This window comes from Chlorocebus sabaeus, chromosome 19 (assembly GCF_047675955.1).
Source record: "Chlorocebus sabaeus isolate Y175 chromosome 19, mChlSab1.0.hap1, whole genome shotgun sequence".
NCBI lineage: Eukaryota > Metazoa > Chordata > Mammalia > Primates > Cercopithecidae > Chlorocebus > Chlorocebus sabaeus.
The window spans coordinates 25,763,735-25,787,650 of NC_132922.1; the positions used below are offsets into that span (position 1 = coordinate 25,763,735).

Below are 23,916 nucleotides of genomic sequence, written 5' to 3' on the forward strand. Positions count from 1 at the left end.
TTAAGACAGTCTCGCTCTGTCACCAGGCTGGAGTGCAGTGGCACGATCTCAGGTCACTGCAACTCCACCTCCCGGGTTCAAGCAATTCTGCTGACTTATCCTCCTGAGTAGCTGGGATTATAGGCACCTGCCACCATGCCCAGCTAATTTTTTAGTACAGACGGCGTTTCACCATGTTGGTCAGGGCTCGATCTCCTGACCTCGTGATCCGCCCGCCTCGGCCTCCCAAAGTGCTGGGATTACAGGAGTGAGCAACTGCACCCAGCCACTTCACCGCATTTCTAACAAGTAGGCTCTGTTATGCGCCCAGTCTCGGAGATGGGGAAACTGAGGCACAGAGATGTCAGTCCACTCAAAGTCACATAGCTGATAAGTAGCAGAGTTGGGATTTAAATCCAGGCCATCTGGCTTAGGATATGAGTTCTTTTCTGTATCACACTTCAATTTTAAAAATCCTTTTCCAGGCAACAAAAGAAAAAGTTGGGTGTCATCAAACTTCATCAAAGTTATAAATTTTGTGTATCAAAGAACATCATCAAAAGAGTGAAAACACAGCCCACAGAATGGGAAAAAGTATTTGTAAATATCTGATATGGGATTAATAGCCAGAATATATATAAAAAATATTCCACTGGGTGTGATGGCTCATGCCTATAATCCCAGCACTTTGGGAGACCGAGGTAGGAGGAACACTTGAGCTCAGGAGTTCCAGACCAGCCTGGGCAATATGGCAAAAGCCCGTCTCTACCAAAAATACAAAAAAAAAAAAAAAAAAAAAATTAGCTGGCATGGTGGCACGTGCCTGTAGTCCCAGCTACTTGGGAAGCTGAGGTGGGAGGATGGCTTGAGCTCAGGAGGTGTTGCAGCGAGCCGAGATCATGCGACTGCACTCCAGCCTGGGCAACAGAGCCAGATCCTGTCTGTCTGCCTGTCTGTCTGTCCCCCCCCCCATATATATATGTATGTATGTATTCCTACAACTCAACAACAAAGAAAAAACAATCTGATTCAAAAATGGGCAAAGGACTTGAATGGACATTTCTGCCAAAAAGATATACAACTGGTCATTTGGCACATGAAAAGACACTCAAAATCATTCGTCATTAGGGAAATGAAAATAAGTATCTCAGTGGGCTACCATGGCTAGTTTTTAAATTTTTATTTATCCATTGTTTTGGAGTCAGCCCAGGCTGGTCTGAACTCCTGGCCTCAAGCAATCCTCCTATCTCGGCCTCCTGAGTGACTGGATGACAGGCATGAGCCACCGTGCCTGGCCTGCAACTTGTTTCTTCAGTCACGACCTTTGATTAGTTACTTTCAGCAGGCCTTGTGGAGTCTTTCATTTTGATTGTTTCCTTCTCATTTGGACTGCCTGTCAACCTACTGAAATCTAAAGGGAATCTCTAACTAGCATCCAGGATATGTTCTTGGTGGGGTCTACCTCACAAGCTCCCATTTATTTCAAGTTGATTACACTCACAAGGACTACCACTGCTGTCAGCAGAATCCTGACAAAGCCATCAGGTCCAAATGCGCTCCAACCTCCCAACCTTTGCCCTGGCAGATCCTGCGTACAAAGATGCCAGCATGACGATGACGCAGCACCAGCCTCAGAAGCAAAGGGCCAGTTTCACCAGTGAGAGATGTGGGAAAGTCTGAGTTCAGCATTAAACCAAACCCTGTGGGTGTCCAGGAAGGTCACGCGGAAGTAAAGTTTAAAGGACCCCAGATGGCGTCCATTGTATAGAGCACAACTTTATGCCTCTAAACCTCTGCCCACGCTGTCCCCTCCATCAGGGGCAAATCACTCTTCCCTAGACCATAGTTACCTGGCAAACATCTGTTCAGCCTTCAAGACTTAGAACTCAGACTCCTCAGTCTTGAACTCCTGCTTCTCTGCTAGCCCTCCCCAGGTGGAGACACCCCCTCCCTCCTCCAGGGAGACTTTACACAAACTTAACTTAAATTAAAGCACATGACATGATGCCTGACATATAGTAAACGTTCAATAAACAGTAGCTATTACAGAGCTTCTGGATACCTGAACATAGGGGAGGGTGGCGTGCCCAGGGAGGGCATGGAAGCTCTGCGCTCTCTCCCCCATACCTCGCTCTATGCATCTCTGCTTCTACAGCTTATCTTTTATAGTAAACTTGCAAATGAAGAGGAAGAGAGACCAGAGACATCTACCTATCCCCCACCTTCCACCCTGCACACACGGAAGAGGCTATGTGAAGACAAAGGAAGGACACAGCTGTCAGCCACGGAGAGGAGCCTCATAAGAAGCCAGCCTTGCCAGCTCCTTCATCTTGGACTTCTAGCCTCTGTAACTGTGAGAAAGTAAATTTCTGCTGTTTAAGAAAAAAAAAAAAAAGTAGCTATTAGAGACCACTGCAATTATTTACCTACCTTCTTCTTTTTTTTTTTTTGAGATGGCGTCTCACTCTGTTGCCCAGGCTGGAGTGCAGTGGGCTCGATCTCAGCTCACTGCAAGCTCCGCCTCCTGGGTTCACACCATTCTCCTGCCTCAGCCTCCCGAGTAGCTGGGACCACAGGCGCTGCCACCACACCCGGCTAATTTTTTGTATTTTTAGTAGAGACGGGGTTTCACTGTGTTAGCCAGGATGGTCTCAATCTCCTGACCTTGTGATCTACCTACCTCGGCCTCCCAAAGTGCTGGGATTACAGGCATGAGCCACTGTGCCTGGCCCCTATCTTCTTTTTTTGAGATGGAGCCTCACTCTGTTGCCCAGGTTGGAGTGCAGTGGTGCGAACTCAGCTCACTATAACCTCCGCCTTCCCGGTTCAAGCGATTTTCCCGCCTCAGACTCCTGAGTAGCTGGGATCAAGTGATTCTCCTGCCTCAGCCTCCCGAGTAGCTGGGATTACAGGCACGCACCACCATGCCCATCTAATTTTTTTTTTTTTTTTTTTTTTGTATTTTAGTAGAAACAGGGTTTCACCATGTTGCCCAGGCTGGTCTCGAACTCCTGACCTTGTGATCCGCCCACCTCGGCCTCCCCAACTGCTGGAATTAAAGGCATGAGCCACTGCAACTGGCCTATTTACCTACCTTCTTAATTGTCTATGCCTTGGTCATAACTATAGCCCACTGCCCAGCATAGCACTTACCACATGCAGACAAATACTTGTCAAAAAAAGGACCAAAATCCCTAAACACTACCTCAGCCCAACTTGGCTCTCCAGTGTCCCCCAAGCACCCCGCTTTGCCTGTGTGAGTTCTCAGTCCCAAATGTCTCTCCTCCTACTTCCCGCACCTGACTGGACCCTCCCAGGTCATCTTCGGAGGCTGACGGAGAAAATCTCCAGGCCCCATCATGCAGGGCCTGGCGCATAGTAGGTCCAAAAAGAAATAAACTCAAGACTAAATGAGCCAGCATATGCTGACCAATAGGTTTGGGGGATTGGGAGAAAATTCTAGAGACTGCCAGAGGCTCTCCCCCTGGTCCATTGCAGGGAAGCCTCCCAGCTGGTGAATCTGTGACTTCATTGTCACAAGATGGGCCTCCATGGTTAACTGTGACTCAAGGTCACGGTCCACAACTGAGTCACTGTGTTTTATGTTTCCTGCGAAAATGCAGACCAAAGCTCACTTCCTGGGGAAAAGAGCAGGGAGGAGGCCTGACACAGGACTTGGATTCGCCATGTGGACTCGAGGTCCTGAGGGGAACCCTGAAAGGAACAAAGGAGATGGGAAGAAATGGTGAGCACTGGCCAAGGAGTCACAAAGACTGAACTCCAGCCCCAGCTCTGCCTCTGGAGGCCACAGGACCATACACAAGACACTTCCCTGCGCTAGGGCTGTTTCCTCAACTGCAGAAAAACTTCTAAGGCTATGGATGTTTGTCTTTCCCATCGGCTCTTCGGGAGAGCACAGAAAAAAAAAAAAAAAACTGGCAGCAAATAGTAATAAAATAATAACAGGCCGGGTGTGGTGGCTCACGTCTGTAATCTCAGCACTTTGGGAAACCAAGGCTGGTGGAAAACTTGAGATCAGGTGTTTCAGACCAGCCTGGCCAACATGGCAAACCCTATCTCTACTAAAAATACAAAAATTAGCCAGGCGTGGTGGTGCACGCCTGTAGTCCCAGTTACTCGGGAGGCTGAGGCATGAGAATCACTTGAACCCAGGAGGCAGAGGCTGCAGTGAATCAAGATTGTGCCACTGCACTCCAGCCTGGGCGGCAGAGCAAGACTCCATCTCAAATAATAATAATAGCCGCTATGATTTACTAAGCCATTTCTCGTTGTCAGGCACTGTGCTAAGAGCTTTGTAAGCATCATCTCATTTGGGCTCTGTCCTCCCACCGGGCTACCATGCAAGAGGAGTGGAAAGTTCAGCAGACACTTAAGAGCATGGACTGCAGACCCAGAACTTGGAAGAGACACTTAATGGCTCTGAGACTCAGTTTGCCCATCTGTGAAGCGGAAACAATAGTAGTATCTACACTACATGTAAGGATAGTAAGTGTTAGGCTTTGTTATTGCTATCATTATCCACTTTATAGAGGAGGAAAAGTGAGGCCTCAAGTGGTAAACTCACTTGCTCAAGGCCTCTAGCAAGTGGCAGGGTCTGCAGTTCAGCAACCGTGGGCAGGGCTATGCAAATCAGCAGGGTATCAGCCTGGCAGGTCCCAGGCACCCTCTGGAAGACAGCAGCAATAGAGCAGCTGATGGCTAACCCCAGGCTGAGCAAATATCACATTCTCAGCTCCAGGAGGAGTCCCAGGGCTCAGGGTGTCTTGTTTCCTCATGCAGCTAATGCACGGAGTGCTGCAGGCCCAGGGGAGAGAGGAGCTGGCAGGGGCTGGCAGGGGTTGGCCACAGGCCAAAACCACAGGCCCATGGCGGGAAGGGCCTGGGGCCAAGGCTGGAGCAAGATAGGCCCCTTTTCCATTCCAGCTCCCCCAGCTGCTAACTGTGTGGCCTTGGGCAAGGGGTTGAACCCCTCTGAGCCTCACTTTCCTGCTCTGCAAAATAGGATTCATGGTCTCTAATATGAGGCTGAAGTAGGAATTGACAAGGCCTGAGAGGCTAAAAAATGAAGATGAACGTGAACTTAAACGGGAAAACAACAGCACAAAGTCATTCATCAAAGCAGTGATGGGAATCGTAGCAGACACAGTGAATCTCTTAAAACACCTCATGAGACACAAAATGCATGTATGACCAATTTCCAGAGGAGCAGAGACAGCCACCAGGGGCTCAGGACCCCAGCCCTCCTCTGCTGGGTCACCCTGGTTAAGTCAGGTCCTCTCTCCTGGCCTTACTTTCCCCTTTTATAAAAAGAATTGGACAGGTGAGAAAAAAAAGGAAGAGGAGAAGAAGGGGAGGAGGAGGAAGAGAAAGGGAAGGGAAAGTAGAAGAGATGGAAAGGATCAGGAAAGGAGGAAGGAAAGAGGGAGAAAGAAGGAAAAGCTACCACTGCAGCTGAGACATTAAGAATTTACTATGTGCTGAGTGATCTCATTTACTACTCACAAAAATACTCTTGAGGTCATAGAGAACTATCCTTATCTTACAGAAGAAAAAACTGGTATTTAGTGAGGTCCATGAAGTCACCTGCCCAAGGTCACAGTGGCAGAGTTGGAACGTAAAGCCACTTCTTTCAGCCTCCAGAGCCCATTACTAAAAGGTCCCTCTGGGATGGGCTGTTGGAGCCACCAGGGTAGGAGCTGAACACCACCTCCTCCTTGTGGCCACTCCCCAGAATTGCAGGTATGAGTCCCAGAAGCAGTGAAATGAGGTCTGAGGCCCCAGCACTCTCCGGTTCATGCTAAGTGCCTCCATCCACCTACCTCTGGAGGAGAGGAAATCAAGCAGGCAAGAGTGGGGCAGGGGCCTCAGAGACCAGAAGGATAGAGCCAAGGCAAGCTGCCTGAGGACTCCAAGGACAAAAGCTCTTCAATGACAGAGAGTGAAAAAGGAGGAGCCAGACGACCAAGGAGGATGCCAGCAAGCAGAGACTCTAAAAAGACAGGTTTAAAATGCTTCTTTCCCCATCACCTTTGTCTGCGCGCGCGCGCACACACACACACACACACACACAAAAGTTCAAGTACAATCAGATAAGCTAAGTCAGAGCTATCTGAGAGGGACTGGAGAAATGGCTGAGAAAGAAGACAATGGAAGGGAATGTTTATCAGAAAATCCAGGCAGGTTTCAAATGTGTGTGAATCTTTGGCTAGGATCTGGATCCTCGAGGAAAATTCCCGGGCTGCTCAGTAAACACCTAGCTGGGATCCGAGTTCCTCCTCGGCCCGTCTCCCCCAGCCCCATGGTCGGGCACATGTTGTGGCTATTCTGCATCGCTCCTAGCACGAACTATGCCAGGGTACCTTCTTCACCCCCATTTTACAGAAATGGAAACTGAGGTTCAGAGAAGCAAAGTTTCTTGCCCGTGGCCATAAAACTGGAAGGGATGGACTCTCAATGGAGCTTCAGTGCAAAATCGTATGTCTCCAAAACGTGAGACCAGACCTAGGTCTCCCTGAAGCTTATGGAGCTGAGCAACCAAAGAGGCCCTTGTGAGCAGAAGCATCGCTGCCTTAGGAGCCCTGTCTTTGATGCCCCTGTATAGGACCTGGGCCGGGAAGGGGCTTTATGAGCAAGTGCAAAACTCCAAACAGCATGGAACTAAAGTCAGAAAAGAAACTCAATGAAGGTGGCGAAGTCCTGGAACCCACGTGGGTACACTGAGGCTCTGGAGGGGGCAGCTGCCCCTGGGGCCTGCTCAGTGTATACTCATCTCCTTTCACAAGTAAGGAAACAGGATGAGGGGGAAGAGGGCACAAGGACACAGAGATAAGCAAAAGCCAGAGGGAGACGTGAAAACAAGGACAATCATACCAGTAACAGCAACAGTAATAATTATGTGACGATGACGCTTATTGTTTGCTATGTACCCAGAAGCATGCTAAGCACTTCATGTGTTCTCTCTTCTGAGCCCCACATCCACCCTGTAAAGTAGATACTATCATTATCCCCATTCTACAGATGAGGAAACTGAAGCCAGAGGTCAGCCCAAGGTCACACATGGATGTATGCAGATCCAGGACTTGAACCCAGGCAATTGGCTCTGGAACCAGCTTTCTGCTGCCTCCTGTTACCACCATGACTGTCAGTTCCTAAGTACCTTATGACGTGCTGGGCCCCACACACACTTTTATTCCATCCTCACAACAGAGTTAGAGAAGGAGGAATCAACATCCTGTTTTCCAGGTAAAGAAATTGAAGTGCAGCAAAACTAAGTAAATTACTCGAAATCTCAAAGAGGTTGACAGGAGACAGTGCTGGGATTTGAACCCAGGACTTTCCAACACCAGTGTGCGTTCCCTTAACCACTCCATGCCAGGTATTGCTGGGCTGGAAACTCAAGAGGAAGACGGTTTCCCCAGCAGAGCCACCAGACACCCTCCACATCAAGAACCACGACACAGCTAGTCAGGTGACAGCAGATTCCTGGACATTTGCCTGCTACCCTCAACCCCATCAGGGCCCTGGGCTGTCCGGATGCTCCAAAAACCACATTCACAGCAGTGTCCAGCAACCAGCACCCCCTGTGCAATCCTCTCCAGCCGTGTGGTATCACTCACCACAAAGGGACCGCTCCTCCTGTCCTTACAGAAGCTGTGGCTTCTCCGGGGAACCGAGGCCACAGGGGACACCTGCTGGAGCGGTCGCTCCTTCTCCTGGGGGGCATCCTCCTTCTCCAGGTCCCGTGGCAGCACCTGAGACACAGAGCACAAGAAAAGGACTTTACTGGGAGCCTTCTCATTTACAGGAAAAAATATATTATGCCAAGAGTCCACTGTGTACCAAAAAGCGCAAAGAAGAAAATTAAACCCCCAGAAATCCCCCACCTTAATGATCAGAGGTAACATGTAGGGCAGTAGCTCTGGGTTCAAATGGCCCAGCCTCAGCCGTTTAATAACTGTGTGACCTCAGGTGGGTGCCTTAATCTCTCTCTGAGCCTCAACTATCTGGGAAAGGAACCATGATAACAGCACCCAGTTTCTAGGGGCTAAGAAACAGCATTTGGAATGTACATGACGCAGTATAGCCACCAGGGGGCAGACGTGCACAAGTCCTGGGCACCTGGCTTGGCTTACCCTAGCTAGCCTCCTCCATACCTGGCATCTGGGGAGCCCTCCATAAATGCTGGCCGGCCTCATTACTGCCAGTGGTCATTCTTGGTGACCTTATTTTAATCATCTCTTTATGCACCCAAACACACATGCACAGGCACAGAGAAACGGTGCATGCACAGCACAGCACCTCCAGTACATCTACTTGGAATCCTGCTGTTTTTTTCCACTTAGTTATATATAGGGGAAACATTCACAGGCCAGGACTCCAGGATGCATATTTTATACGCTTCACACTCTCCCTGCGTGGACAAGGAAAGAAAGACCCAGAGATGGGAGGGACCTGCTTAAGAACACACAGCACCAGGAAGAGCAAGACTAAATTTCTAATCCCTTCCCTCACAGCCTCTTTTCTGGATGCCTTCAGAGACCCTCTGGCTTTCCTCCTAACCCCCTGGCTGTTTTTGATCAGTATCCCCACATGTCTCAGGCCAGCCGCAGAGCCTTTTCTCCTTTTGCTACATCATTCCCTCTGGGATCTCTCTTCACGCCCCCCATGGCTTTAAATAAATGCCATCTACACCCAGATGCCTGCCAATTCTGCTTCTCGGTGTTGGAACTCGACTTGGAGATCCCACTGCTCACTCAACATCTCTTGGAAGCTCACACTCACCTCAGATCCACGTGCTCAAAACACGCCTCTTGATTCCATCTCTCCACAGTTGCTCTTCCCCCACTTTGCCCATCCATCCCCCAGCTGGGGAGGCCAAGACCCTCGGGTTGCCCTCCATTCTCCTCCCCATTCTCTCCCACTTTTCTTCACCCCATCAGCAAAGCTGAGACTCTACCTGCAAAACATGCTACAGATCTGACATCCTATGTACCAAAATCAACTTGAAATAGATCAAAGGCCTAAAGGTAAGAGCTAAAGCTAGAAAACTCTTAGAAGAAAATATAGGTGTAAATCTTCAAGACCTAGGTTTAGGCAGTGGTTTCTTATATATGATACCAAAAGCATAAACAACAAAAGTAGAATAGATAAAATAGACTTCTTCCAAATTAAAAACTTTTGTGCTTTAAAGGGTGCCATTAAGAAAGGGAAGGCCAGGCGCAGTGGCTCATGCCTGTAATCCCAGCACTTTGGGAGACCGAGGCAGGTGGATCACCTGAGGTCAGGAGTTTGAGACCAGCCTGGCCAACACAGCGAAACCCCATCTCTACTAAAAACACAAAAATTAGCCAGGCATGGTGGCAGACCCCTATAATCCCAGCTACTTGGAAGGCTGAGGCAGGAGAATAGCTTGAACCCGAGAGGTAGAGGTTGCAGTGAGCTGAGATCACGCCACTGCACTCCAGCCTGGGCAATAGAGTAAGACACCATCTAAAAAAAAAAAAAAAAAAAAAAAAAAACACGGAAAAGAGGCCGGGCATGGTGGTGGTGGCTCACGCCTGTAATCCCAGCACTTTGGGAGGCCAAGGCAGGTGGATCACTTGAGGTCAGGAGTTCAAGACCAGCCTGGGCAACATGATGAAACCCCATTTCTACTAAAAATACAAAAATCAGCTGGGCGAGGTGGCACAAGCCTGTAATCCTTGCAACTCGGGAGGCTGAGGCAGGTGAATTGCTTGAATCCAGGAGGTGGAGGTTGCTGTGAGCCAAGATGACGCCACTGCACTCCAGCCTGGGCAACAGAACGAGACTCCGTCTCAAAAAAAAAAAGAAAGGGAAAAGAAAACCCACAAAATGGGAGAAAACATCTGCAAATCGTATGTCTGATAAAGCACTCGTATCCAGAATATATAAAGAACAATAACAACTCAAAAAGAATCTGAATAGGCATCATTCCAAAGAATGTATACAAATGGCCAACGAGCATAAGAAAAGATGTTCAACATTATTAACCACCAGGGAAATGGAAATCAAAACCACAATGAGATACCACTTTGGGTCCAACCTACTAGGACGGCTATCATAAAAAACACAGACAATAGACTGGGCGCGGTAGCTCACACCTGTAATCCCAGCATGTCAGGAAGCCGAGGTGGGCAGATCACGAGGTCGGGAGATCGAGACCATCCTGGCTAACATGCTGAAACCCCATCTCTACTAAAAATACAAAAAATTAGCTGGGTGTGGAGGTGGGCACCTGTAGTCCCAGCTACTCAGGAGGCTGAGGCAGGAGAATGGTGTAAACCCAGGAGGCAGAGCTTGCAGTGAGCCAAGATCGCACCAGTGCACTCCAGCCTGGGCGACAGAGTGAGACTCTGTCTCAAAAAAAAAAAAAAAGACAATAAGAACTGTTGGTGAAGATCCAGAGAAACTAGAACCCTCACGCACTGCTGGGGGGAATGTAAAATGGTGCAGCTGCTTTGGAACACAGTCTAACAGTTCCTCAAAAGTGAAAACTAAAGTTACCATATGACCTAGCAATTCCACTCCTCAGTATATATTCAAAGAAATGAAAACATACCTTTGCACAAAAACTTGTATATGAATGTTCATAGCAGCACTATTCTTAAGAGTCAAAAGTAGAAGCAACCAAAATGCCCATCAACAGACAAATGGAGAGATAAAATAAGGTCTACCCAAATAATGGAATATTATTCAGGCAGAAAAAAGGAGTAAAGTCCTGATCCAGTTTATGATATGGTTGAGTCTTGAAAACATCACACTAAATGGAAGAAGTCAGTCACAAGACAACATACTGTATGATTCCATTTATATGAAATATCCAGAATAGGCAAATCTCTCAGAGTCAGAGAGTAGATGAGTGACTGCCCAGGACTGGAGGGTAAGGCGGGGAATCTGGAGTGACTGCTCGCTGGGTACAGGGTTTTCTGGAGGGCAGTGATAAAGATATTCTAAAATTGCACTTTGGGAGGCCGAGGCAGGCGGATCATTTCAGGTCAGGAGTTCAAGACCAGCCTGGCCAACATGCTGAAACCCTATCTTTACCAAAAATACAAAAAAATTAGCCAGGCATCGGGCACAGTGTCTCACGCCTGTAATCCCAGCACTTTGGGAGGCTGAGGCGGGTGGATCACGAGGTCAAGAGATCAAGACCATCCTGGCCAACATGGTGAAACCCTGTCTCTACTAAAAATACAAAAATTAGTTGGGTCCGATGGTGCATGCCTGTAGTCCCAGCTACTCGGGAGGCTGAGGCAGGAGGATTGCTTGAACCCAGGAGGCAGAGGTTGCAGTGAGCCAAGATCACGCCACTGCACTCCAGCCTGGTGATAGAGCAAGACTCCGTCTCAAAAAAAAAAAAAAAAATAGCCAGGCATGGTGGCGTGCACCTGTAATCCCAGCTACTTAGGAGGCTGAGGCAGGAGAATTGCTTGAGCCCAGGAGGCAGAGGTTGCAGTGAGCCAAGATCTTGCCACTGCACTCCAGCCTGGTGACGGAGCAAGACTCCGTCTCAAAAAAAAAAAAAAAAAAAAAAATAGCCAGGCATGGTGGCGTGCACCTTTGTAATCCCAGCTACTTAGGAGGCTGAGGCAGGAGAATTGCTTAAGCCCAGGAGGCAGAGGTTGCAGTGAGCCAAGATCTTGCCACTGCACTCCAGCCTGGGCAACAGAGCAAGACTCCGTCTCAACAATGAAACAGATATTCTAAAATTGAGAGTCGTATCGTGCCACTGCCCTCCAGCCTGGGTGACAAGAGTGAGACCCTTTCTCAAAAAAAATAAAATAAAATAAAATTGAGAGTCATGATGGTTGCATTACTCTTTGAATACAGTAAAAACCACTGAATTGTGTATTTTAAATGGGCAAATTGTATGGGGCATGAATTATATCTCAATAAAGCTGTTGCCAAAAAAAAAAAAACAAAAAATGCCACCAACCTCTCTACTTCTGTCCACCTCCACAGTCACCTGGTGCTAGCCCTGTTAAGCCTGTGAGGACCACAGCAGCCTCCTCACTGGACTCCCTGCCTCCACCCTAGGTCTCCACATAAGGAGCAGCTGATGGGGTGATGGGTTCTCTAAGATGCAATCTGGACAGCAGAGTTCAGAACCCTTCTATGGTTCCCCGTGCCCTTGGCCGCCCACCTCTCACCTTCCGCTGGGGCCCACACCCCTGTGCCCCTGGAGTCCCTCGAGTATCCCAGGATAAGCTCATCCCCCCACTGGGGCATCTTCACTTACTGCTCCTTCCTCCTCCTCCCAGATGTTTGCCTGGCTGGGTCCCTTCCACCACTCAGATAGCATCTCTCAGGTCCCTTCCCACAAGAGCCCATTCCTGACCTCCTGTCGCCCCCTTTTTCTCTCACTCCCAGGACCTACCACTGTCTCCATGAATAACCTCACTCATTCACTGGCTGGAGGCCTGCCTGCCTCTCCAGACCAGTGCTGTGCACCAGAATGTTCTATAGTAAATGGAGATGTCCTGCCAGTCATATACAGTGGCCAGGACCCATGTGTGGCTTTGGAACATCTAAATAGGGACAGAGTGACTAAGGAACTGAATTTTTCATTGTATTTAACTAAATTTAAATCACCACCAAGTAGCTATCACACAGCCTGAGATGGTGGGCTTGGCCCCATCTAGGTCCTGCCTAGAGGCCCTGGCACCCAGAACAGGGTCTGCCTGGCATGGGCTGAACAGAGGGCTGGAGGTTAACCCCAAAGTGCTTCCCTCTGATTTCTTCAAGCTCTTCATACCAGCTCCTGGGTGAAGGGTCGACCACACATTATCTCATGATAAATCTCTGACAAGTCCATGAAGCAGGCAGGAGTCCCATCCTACAGATGAGGAAACTAAGGCTCAGAGAGGTCTGGGAGGTGCCCAGAGTCCTGCAAGGTAGGGTTTAATCCTAGGTCTGCCCAGTATGCAGTCTGGGGCTATTTCCAGAAATAAATCAAATGATACAAGTACAAAGATTCATCTCCTAATAAAGAGCTCTAAGAAATCAATGATAAAAGGACCAACGTCTTCAACGAAAAGCAGGTAGAACATAAGCACGTGGGTTACAAGAAAGAAATACAAATGGCTTCACATACCTCACAAGATGCCATCCTCGCTCACAACAGGAGAAAGCAAACCAAACCACAGTCAAAGGTAAGGGGCACTCATGGGGTCAGAGGGTGACCTCCAGAAGTCTAATACACCGGGGAAGGATGAAATGAAAGAGGCCAGTAAGGAAGTCAAAGGTATAGCTCCACTGCAGGGCACACGAACGCAGTTCTGCAAAACCACAACCATATTCCCCCGTAGAAGGGCAGTCGGCATTCTCAGTCTGTGGATATACCTGCAGGTGTGCACTATGATATGCATACATGGTTTGAAATACAAAGGATTGGAAATAGCATCCACAAGAAAGGGTTAAAGAAACTGTGCTACATCCACAAGCAACCAAAAAATAAAAAATAAAAATGAGGATGCTGTCTGTAAGCTGAATCCAAAAACTCTCAGACCAGGTGAAGTGGCTCCCGCCTGTAGTCCCAGGACTTTGGGAGGCGAAAGCAGGAGGATCGCTTGAGCCCAGGAGTTTGATACCAGCCTGGGTAACATAGGGAGACTTCTAGCTCTACAAAAAAAGAAAAAAAATTGGCCAGGCATGGTGGCTCACGCCTGTAATCCCAGTACTTTGGGAGGCCGAGGCGGGCAAGATCACGAAGTCAGGAGATCGAGTCCATCCTGGCTAACACGGTGAAGCCCCGTCTCTACTAGCAATACAAAAAAATCAGCTGGGCGTGGTGGTGGGCACCTATAGTCCCACCTACTTGGGAGGCTGAGATAGAAGAATGGTGTGAACCCGGGATGCAGAGCTTGCAGTGAGCCAAGATCGCACCAGTGCACTCCAGCACTCTGTCTGGGCGACAGAGCGAGACTCCATCTCAAAAAAAAAAAAAAAAAAAAAGAAAGAAAGAAAGAAAGAAAGAAAGAAAGAAAGAAAGAAAGAAAGAAAGAAAGAAAGAAAGAAATTAGCCAGGAGTTGTGGCATATGATTGTAGTCCCAGCTGCTTGGGAGGCTGAGGTGGGAGGATTGCTGGAGCCCAGGAGGCTGAGGTCATGATCACTCCAGCAGTGAGCCGTGATCTCGCTACTACACTCCAGTCTGAGTGACAGGCGAAACCTTGGCTCAAAAAAAAAAACTCTCAAGACACATTATATGAAAAACAGAAAGGTGGAAAATCTGTGGGTTCAGCAGAGATCCTCAACCCAAGATTCCCCTGGGGAGCTTTCATAACTAACAAAGACAGGTCTTCCCCCAGAGATTCTGACCTAATTGGCCTGGAGAGAGGCCCAGTCATTGATATCTTTTAGGATTCCCTGTGTTACTCCCATAGGCAACCAAAGTTTCAACCACTTAGACAAAATGCTCTCTATTATGGAAAAGTGAAGCAAAAATAAAAATATGTATTTCTATGTGCTTGTATATTCATAAAGGAGCCTCAAAAGAATGTGGACCAAAAAAAAGGAATAAAAGTGATTACCGGGTAGAAGAAATGTAAGCACGGCAGGTATCAGGGGAATTTTTATTGTATGTTTTTAAGTATTTTTGGAGTGGAGCCACGTGAAATCCTCTCTCTCTTAGAACTAAAATAAATAATTTAAATAAATGAAATACTACAGTTGGGTCTGGGAAACAGTTTCTATAAATGTTTGTTAAGTAAAGAACAGAGAAAAAGAGAGGAAGGGATTACTTGAATTACAATCACACCCTTTTGGGCTGTAAATCAAGAAACCTTCACCCAAGGAAGCCACCTTGTTTCTTTTTCTTCTTCTTATTTTTTTCTTGAGACAGGGTCTTGCTCTGTCACCCAAGCTGGAGTGCAGCGGCCGGATCTCGGCTCACTACAATCTCCGCTTCCTAGGTTCAAGCGATTCTCCTGCCTCAGCCTCCTGAGTACCTGGGATTACAGGCATGTGCCACCACACCCAGCTAAGTTTTGTATTTTTAGTAGAGATGGAGTTTCACCATGTTGGCCAGACTGGTCTCGAACTCGTGACCTCAAGTGATCCTCCAGCCTCGGCCTCCCAAAGTGTTGGGATTACAGATATGAGCCACTGCATCCAGCGCAACCCTGTTTCTAACACACAGAAAAATTCAAATCCACCCAAATACCCATCAGTGAGGGTCTAGGTGAAAACAGATTAGGCTCAGTCACATAATGCAATAATCACCAACCATTAAAAAGAGGAAGGGGAGGCCGGGTGCGGTGGCTCACGCCTGTAATCCTAGCAGTTTGGGAGGCCAAGACGGGTAGATTGCTTGAGGCCAGGAGTTCAAAACCAGCCTGGTCAACATGGTGAAACCTCATCTCTACTAAAGATACAAAAAATTAGCCAGCCATGGTGGTGTGCACCTGTAGTCCCACCTACTCAGGAGGCTGAGGCAGGAGAATCACTTGAACCCAGGAGGCAGGGGTTGCAGTGAGCCGAGATCGTGCCACTGCACTCCAGCCTAGGCGACAAGAGCCAAACTCTGTCTCAAAAAAAAAAAAAAAAAAAAAACCCTAAGCCACAAGATTTTCCATAGACTGTTGTTGTGTTTCCATAGAAAGCTTATGTATTTACCTGTATCTAAGTCTATGCATTTACCTATATCTATGTCTGTGTCTAGACCAGGGTTCCTCAACCTACAAACCGCAAACACTTGGGGCTGGAGCATTCTTTGCAGTGGGGGCCGTCTTGTGCCTTGTAGGATATTGGGCAGCACGCTTGGCTTCTACCCACAAGACGCTAATAGCAACCTCTTCCCAGGGTGTGACAACAACAAAATATGTCTCCAGACACTGCCAAATGTGCCCCGGGGACAAAATTGTCCACGGTTAAAAACCACTAATGGGCCTGGAGGGTGTTCCCCAGTTTATGCACCACACTCAGTATTTAAAGGAGATTTTCTCTCTACACCATTTTTCTACAGTATTTCAAATTTTACTCAAGTATTCGCTACTATTGCAATATGAAAAGTATGACAATTATACATATATATATGATTGATCAGTGACTGTCAATATAGAAAAGTCAGAAAGGACGTAAACAACTGCAATGGTGGCTGCCTCTGGGGAACACTCACCTTTTATTTTCTATACCCCTGTAAGGTTTGAAATTTTAACAACCAACATTTTTTCCTTCTGTATTGGTGTGTTTTTATGTATTTATTATTATATATTTTTTAAGATCGAGAACCAAAGACCTTTGGGCAGGAGACAAGAGAGAAACGGGAAGCTGGTCCAAGGCTTCCCAATCTCTTGGTGAGAAAACAGATCCCCTGACAACCAGCGCTGCTGGTGCCTGCGTGCTCCGGGCAGGCATCCAAGGCTGGGCTGCGGGACAGAGCTGAGCCCAGGATCCCCCCCTCCACAACATCCCGACTCCCTCACCACCGGCAAGCCCTGAGCCAGGTGCTGGCAAACAGATAAAGTGTCGCATTTCCACGGCCTCTTCCTTCTGCCACTGTTGCCACGATATTAGCCCGCGGGTAGGCACAGGTGAAAGCCTTCTCAGGAAGCACACAGGGGTGGCCCAAGCTGGGTGCTTTATTTCAATTCAGTCTAGTAACAGTGCTTTGGGGCAGGAATCCCTGTTAACTCTGGTGGGGAAACTGAGGCCAGGAGAGGCCAAGAGGCTGCTTTACACACAGCAGGCAAGTAGCAGCGTGGAGACTGAGACGCCAAGTCTGCATGATCCTGAGCGTGGTTAAGAGAACTTGGCCTCTTGGGAACAGACATGGGTTCAAAGCCTAACTCCACCACATACCCACTCTAAACTGGAGACAAATCCTCACTGCATGATCGCTACTGACAGTATCCCAGTGTTTCCTTTCTGCAGCATCCACGTCCAGACTGGCCACCTAGTCCCCTTTACAGACAAGAAAACTCAGGTGCAGGGAGGTGAAAGGTTTTGCCCTGCCTCACTCAGTCTGCAAGTGGCAAAGGGGGAATCTGGGGCCTGATTTGCTGCTGCCACATCGCACAGGGCGGTGCTAAGTCAGTTTCCACATGTCTCCCACAACATCCTACGCTTTTCCCACCTCCAAACCTTTGTCCATGCTGTGCCCTGCTGAGAATACCCTCACCTCCTCTCATCAGCCCACCCAAACGCATGGCCATCTCAAGCTTGGGCTGAGACCAGCACCTCCTCCAGGACACCTTGGGCCTCCTCTCCAGTGCCTCCCTCTGCACCCCATCACTCCCCAGTCTTGGATCACAGTGTCCCATCTCCCCACAGAGAGCAGAAGCTTCCAAAGGGTGGTCCCTGTGCCTCAGATTTCTTCCCCACCTTCATGGTTCTTCACCAGAATGGTCTTGTAGAACATGGCCCACTACCTGTTGGGTAATAGGCCAGATTTTGGTTCAAATACCAGTTTTGCCACTTACTGCTGTGTGACCTGGGACAAGTTACTTCACCTCTCTGAGCCTCTGCTTTTTTCTCCATCTATACAGGAAGATGATCACACCAGCAGTAGGTAGTGTCAGCACTCTGCCCAACACTCAAGTATATGCCAAAGATCAAGAGAAGGGGCCCCCTGCCAACACCCTAGAGCCTCACTGATCGATATTTGGGTAGATTTGAATTTGTGTGTGTGTTAGAAACAAAGTGGCTTATTTGGGTGAGGGTTTCTTCACAGCTGTTCTGCTTATGTACCCCAAAAAGGGTGTGCTTGCAATTAAAGTGATCCCTTCCTCCTTTCCTCCCCACCCCCCACCCTGCCATCCGTCCTTCCCTTTCCTTCTGTTCTTCACTGAACAAAGGAAGCGGGATTTTCTTTCTTCTGCTGAGCATGGTGCCAGCCAGGATGGAAAAGTCTGAATGTTCATGACCCCACAAACAGCCTCAGGCAAGGACAGAGGGATTGGAAAATACATACTCCAGGTCCCTTGACCCCTGGACACGACAACCTCAGAGGTGTTCCAGGCTGACTCCCAGGGGTCTCCAGTGAGACTGATCCTCAGTGGCCCACCATGGCCCCTGTAGCACCTGCCTCACTTCTTCTCTCCCCTACTGGTTCTTCCTGGGATCACTCCCTTAAAACGTGCTTACAGGCCAGGTGCAGGGGCTCACACCTGTAATCTCAGCACTTTGGGAGGCCAACGCAGGCGGATCACAAGGTCAGGAGTTCAAGACCAGCCTGGCCAAAATAATGAAACCCTATCTCTACATAAAAGAAAAAAAAAAAAAAAAAAAAAACTAGCCGGGTGTGGTGGCGGGCTCCTGTAATCCCAGCTACTTGGAAGGCTGAGGCAGGAGAATCACTTGAACCTGGGAGGCGGAGGTTGCAGTGAGCTGAGATTGCACCACTGTATTCCAGCCAGGTGACAGTGTGAGATTCCGTCTCAAAAAAAAAAGAAAAAAAAAAAAAACAAGGGTCTGCTTCTGTTGGAACCCAAAACCTCACTAAGATCAGTTGTTCACTCATTCAACAAATATTTCTTGGACATTCACAGTATGTCAAGCATGATGCTGGATTCTGGGGATACGATAATGAACAGGAGGCCGGGCGCGGTGGCTCATGCCTGTAATCCCAGCACTTTGGGAGGCCAAGGCGGGCGGATCACAAGGTCAGGATATTGAGACCATCCTGGCTAACACAGTGAAACCCTGTCTCTACTAAAAATGCAAAAAATTAGCCAGGCGTGGTGGTGGGCACCTGTAGTCCCAGCTACTCGGGAACCTGAGGCAGGAGAACGGTATGAACCCGAGAGGCGGAGCTTACAGTGACCTGAGATCACACCACTGCACTCCAGCCTGGGCGACAGAGCGAGACTCCATCTCAAAAAAAATAAACAAATAATAACAATAACAATAATGAACAGGATACAACAGGCTACTATACAGCAGAAGCACAATAAAACTACCATTAATATCTATCATTATCGTCATTGTAGGACAGAAGTATAAAACAGGTGGCCCGTGGGCTGTATGGGGCTAGCAGACAAGTCTTGTTTGGGCTGAAGAGCATTTTTAAAAATAAGTCCTCCTCGGCCGGGCGCGGCGGCTCACGCCTGTAATCCCAGCACTTTGGGAGGCCAAGGCGGGTGGATCACGAGGTCAAGAGATTGAGACCAACCTGGCTAACACGGAGAAACCCCGTCTCTACTGAAAAAAAAATAATAAAAAAAAAATTAGCTGGGCATGAGGCTGAGGCAGGAGAATGGTGTGAACCCGGGAGGCGGAGCTTGCAGTGAGCCGAGATCGCGCCACCACACTGCAGCCTGGGCGACAGAGCGAGACTCCGTCTCAAAAAACAAACAAACAAACAAAAAGGCCTCCTCATTTCCTAATGGGATTACACATAAAACTCTATGTTTTCAGATTCTCTTGATAAATGAGGTTTGCCATCTCAAGGCCAATATTTCTGCCTGTGAAGAAATAGCTGTGGTGGCACACACCTGTAATCCTAGCACTGTAGAAGGCCAAGGCAAGAGGATCACTTGAGCCCAGGAGTTTGAGACCAGCCTGGGCAACGTGGCAAAACCCTCTCTACAAAAAATAAAAAATTAGCCAAGCATGGTGGCGCATGCCTGTCATCCCAGGTATTTGGGACCCTGAGGCAGGAGGATGGCTTCGGCCCAGGAGATTACGGCTGTAGTGAGCCATGATCGTGCCACTGCACTCCAGCTTGGGCAACTCAGCAAGACTCTGTTTCAAACAAACAAGAGAACCAGGTAGGACCAAGCAGCAGTTCCCAGTTCAGAGAGGGCAAGAGCTCTCTATCTGCTACAATCCACACCCCTCCCTGAAGCCTCACACCCAGCCTGACTCCACTCGTTTATGTACCCGTGTGGGCCACACAAAATCTGAATTTCGGCCCCCTAAGCTAGATGTTTAATCCACCTTTGACAAAATTAAAAAGAGCCTTGGTACTTACCTTGTGGCTATCTCCAGTCCCTGACTCCCACCAACAGGGTCCCATTTTGGCCTCCAAATTCTCTCCAGTAAGGCTGGGCCTCCCTTTGGACTGCTCTCGCCTCCTCTCTCTGGCTTCATGCATGATGGACAGGCCCTCTCGGATGTTGGCAGGGGGCCCCTTCTCTGAGTAGGTCCTCTTGATATCCAGCGGCACCCGTCCACAGTCACGTGGGTAGTCAACCCACTGGGCCACACTGCCCTCCTCTCCCCGCCCGGTGGATTTCCTTGGGGTCCCTTTCTTCTGGTCAGTGGGGGGCGATTTGGGTGACACTCTGACCCCACTGCCTGGATCCTCCCGAGCAGAGGGCTTTGATTCAGCCAGGTAATTCTGACACTTTGCAACGTGATGTTTACTGGCAAAGGCCTTTCTGTCATCCTCAGCGAACCCCAAGGTTTTTTTCCTGGGATCCGCAGAGATAGGAGAGCCCCTCCCTGGATACTTTTCAGAAGGAGCCGAGGGTGGCAGAGCCCAGAAGGGAGGACTAGATTTGGTGCCCATGGCTGCCTCCGAGGTCTCTGCTGGCTGCTTGCCTAAGCCAGGAGTGAAACTGTGGTTTATTTCGGCAGAGCTGGCCAGTTTCCAGAGACCCCCGGTATCGGGCACCTCCTTCAGGCTCCTCCTCCTCTGCTCCACCCCACCTGGCTGAACAGGCCTCTCCCGAGGCAATGTACTGGACTCTGCTGTGGGACTCCTCCTCCTCTCCTGAGCCTCCCCAGGGACTTTCAGCGACAGCTCCTGGTACTCAGCCATCAGGGCGTCAATGTCAAGAACGCTGGATCTGTACCCGTCTCTGATTTTACCTGGGAACGTCTCACTGATCACATCAGTCTTCCTTCTCACAGGGAGATCTTTTGGGCGACTCCTCAGAGTTGGGGTGGTTTGGGGAGCTTCACCGCTGGGGGAAATCTTGTTCGCACTTTCCTTCCAATCGTTTTGAGGACGAGGGCCATCTTCTGATCCCCGATGACTCCATAAGGCATCCACATCAATGATTCTTCCAGTGAAAGGCTCCAGACTCCTGGCCCCAAGAGATGATGGACGGTCTGTTGGCTTCAGAGTTTTTAAAATGCTTGCATTTTCATGCTCTCGTCCCTTCCTCCAGTTTTTACTGCCTGCCATCTCCAGTGCCTCTTCATGACCAAGAGAAACCAAAGTGGATGTTAAAGAATGAGGAGATGGGGGTGGAGTGATTTTTCTAGAATGTTCCAGCAAGTTTTCAGCCCCTGACAGAACCACACCCTTTGCCTTTTGAGTATTGGGAAGCTGATAGGTGACTGCAAAAAATGTCGCCTTGGGTTCCACAGGTGACCCTTGCTTCACTGCTGGGGAGGTCTGATCCCGTGAAGCACCTGGGTTCACCTCCTGGGTCTCCACCATGTAGTGGGATAGTTGAGGTTTTCTTAAGGCACTGGCTGTGGGGCTCACATAATCTATTCGTCTGTGCCCCACACGTGGAGAGTCCTCTGGGACGAGAGAACTGAATGTATCAAACTTCACGTTGGGGGGTAAAGTCCGCCGCCGCCATCTGTCCATTCTCTGGTCCATGGGGTTGGCTTTCCGCATTTTGACTGCAAGCTGTGGCACCTGGGCCGGCCTTGGATCACCCTCCCTGGCAGCTACAACGAAGGGCCCTTTCTGCACAGCAAATGCATCTGGATGTGTTCGTGCTTGGGAGTCAGAAGGCTCATTCGAAGGTCTGGAAGGAGGATCTAAGGGGCATCCCTGGGGTGGGCCCCTTGCTCCCTCTCCTGGCTTGCTTCTGGCCCCTTCTGGCCCCTCATGCTGGCTTTCCCAGACGGCAGCCTTGACAACCCGGACAGAGGTGGCCCCAGGAGCACAGTGCTCTTCGCTGACCCCCACGGTGGCTTTGTGCGAGCTCACCACCGCCCCGCCTGTCCATTTGGGCGACGGGCAATTGCCCCCAGACTTCGGCCCACTAGCCTCAGGCATGCCTCGAGCTTCCCAAATCAAACTGGCCCTTTGGACGGACCCTGCCTGACCTTCCAAACCACACTCCAGGTCAGCAGGGGTGACCTCGTGGGACAGCTGCCTGTCTTTCAGTGAGAGCCAAGACCTGCGGCTGCGGAGTGTGACCGCTTTCTCTTCCGGTGCTGGTGAGACGGCCTCGCTGTGCACACGCTCCCCCACTGCATGCACAATGTCATACCTGGGCTCAATCCTCTGCGATGGGGGAGGATTTTCCCAGTGTTTGAGGAAGGTGTTATTATTGCGGTTCTCAGCCAAAGGATATTTTTCCCGGAGAGGCGTGTGAAACGGTCTCAGTTCACCGTTCAAAAGGGCGGTTCGTCCCAGTTTCTCCATCTCGGGATGGTCAAACCCTCTGGCATTCTCTTTCTTGAGTTTTGTCATGTCTAGTGGGTCCCTGCCCAGCCAAGAGCCCATCTCAGGCCTCGGCGGGTCCCTGCCCAGCCAAGAGCCCATCTCAGGCCTCGGCCTAGGTTCTGAGACACGGGCATTGGCCGTGTCACCAGGGGGTGTGGTGGAGACACAATGTCCAGACTGGTCAGCCACTGTGTGTCTCTCCACATGGTGCTCAAACACTGTGGCCCACACAGTCTGGAAGCTCCGATCATCTTCTGGAGTGATGTCAGAAGGGCACAGCGCCTCCACTGAGCTTCCACCGCGGCAGCTGTCCGGGTCTTGGTTAGAGCTAACCTTCCGCTCCGTCTGCCTGGACTTCTCCCGGAGTGTCCCAGGCTTCCAGGGGCTTCCATCCAAACCATGCCCCTCCTTTTGCTGGAAAGAAACAAAAAAAGAAACACCTCAATGTTAAAGGATTCGAGATGGAAAGGAAAAAGTGGAGTGATTAAAAGGGCTGCTTGTATAATTAAAACAATGAAATACCATAAAATTGAAAAGAATGAACACACCCAGTGTGGGCGAGGATGTGGGGAAATGGACACTCAGATACTGTTGGAGAGAATATCAATGAACCCGACTATGGGCAATGCAGCGTATCTATCCTGATGTTAAAATACTCATTTCCTTTTATCCGGCCAAGTTCCTCCCAGGACTCTTTGCCCACATGCACAAGTCTACATGAACAAGAAAGCTGAGACAGTACCATTGGTGTAAGCAAAAGAACACAGAAACAACCTGAATGCGCATTGGAAGGGCATTGGCTAAATTTCAATTATCTCCAAACGATGGACTAGTGCACAGGCATTGGTTACCATAGAAAGAGGCAGATCCCACCAGGTGCGGTGGCTCATGCCTGTAATCCCAGTACTTCGGGAAGCTGAGATGGGAGGATCGCTTAAATCCAGGAGTCCCAGACCAGCCTGGGTAAAATAGTGAGACCTCATCTATACAAAAAAAACCAAAATCTTTTAAAAGGAATTAAAGGCCAGGTGCGGTGGCTCAAACCTGTGATCCTAGCAGTTTGGGAGGCCGAGGCGGGCGGATCACCTAAGCTCAGCAATTCGAGACCAGCGTGGTCAACATGGTAAAACCCTGTCTCTACTAAAAATACTAGCCAGGTGTAGTGGCACACGCCTGTAGTCCCAGCAACTTGGGAGGCTGAGGCAAGAGAATTGCTCGAACCTGGAGGACGGAGATTGCAGTGAGCCGAGGTTGTGGCACTGCACTCCAGCCTGGGCGACAGAGCGAGCCTCCGTCTAAAAAAATAAATAAAAGGAATTAAATACTGATTCATGCTACATCGTGGATGAATTTTGAAAATATTATGCTAAGCAAAAGAAGCCAGTCAAAAAGCTACATGTTACAAGACTCCATTTATATACAGCACATATATATAAATATAAAAGTATATATATATAAAAATATATATATATACACACACACATCATAGGTTAATCCATAGAGACAGAAAGTAGATTAGTGGATGCCTGGGAATGGGTGATGAGGACACAAGGTTTCCACTTGAGGTGACAGAAGATTCTGGAACTAGATAGTGGTGAT

The 23,916-nt window shown here is 49.1% G+C and overlaps 1 protein-coding gene across 2 annotated transcripts in view; it reads right to left on the bottom strand.

Annotated features, from left to right (window-relative positions):
• KIAA1671 (KIAA1671 ortholog) overlaps positions 1-23,916 on the bottom strand; it is a 254,784-nt gene that overhangs the window by 139,708 nt on the left and 91,160 nt on the right. For both annotated transcript variants that reach the window (XM_073006862.1, XM_073006863.1), the window contains exons 5-6: positions 19,933-22,731; positions 7,617-7,751 (exon numbers count right to left, since the gene is read on the bottom strand). In XM_073006862.1, the coding sequence (XP_072862963.1) occupies positions 7,617-7,751; positions 19,933-22,731 (2,934 nt within the window). The remainder of the gene's footprint in view (positions 1-7,616; positions 7,752-19,932; positions 22,732-23,916) is intronic.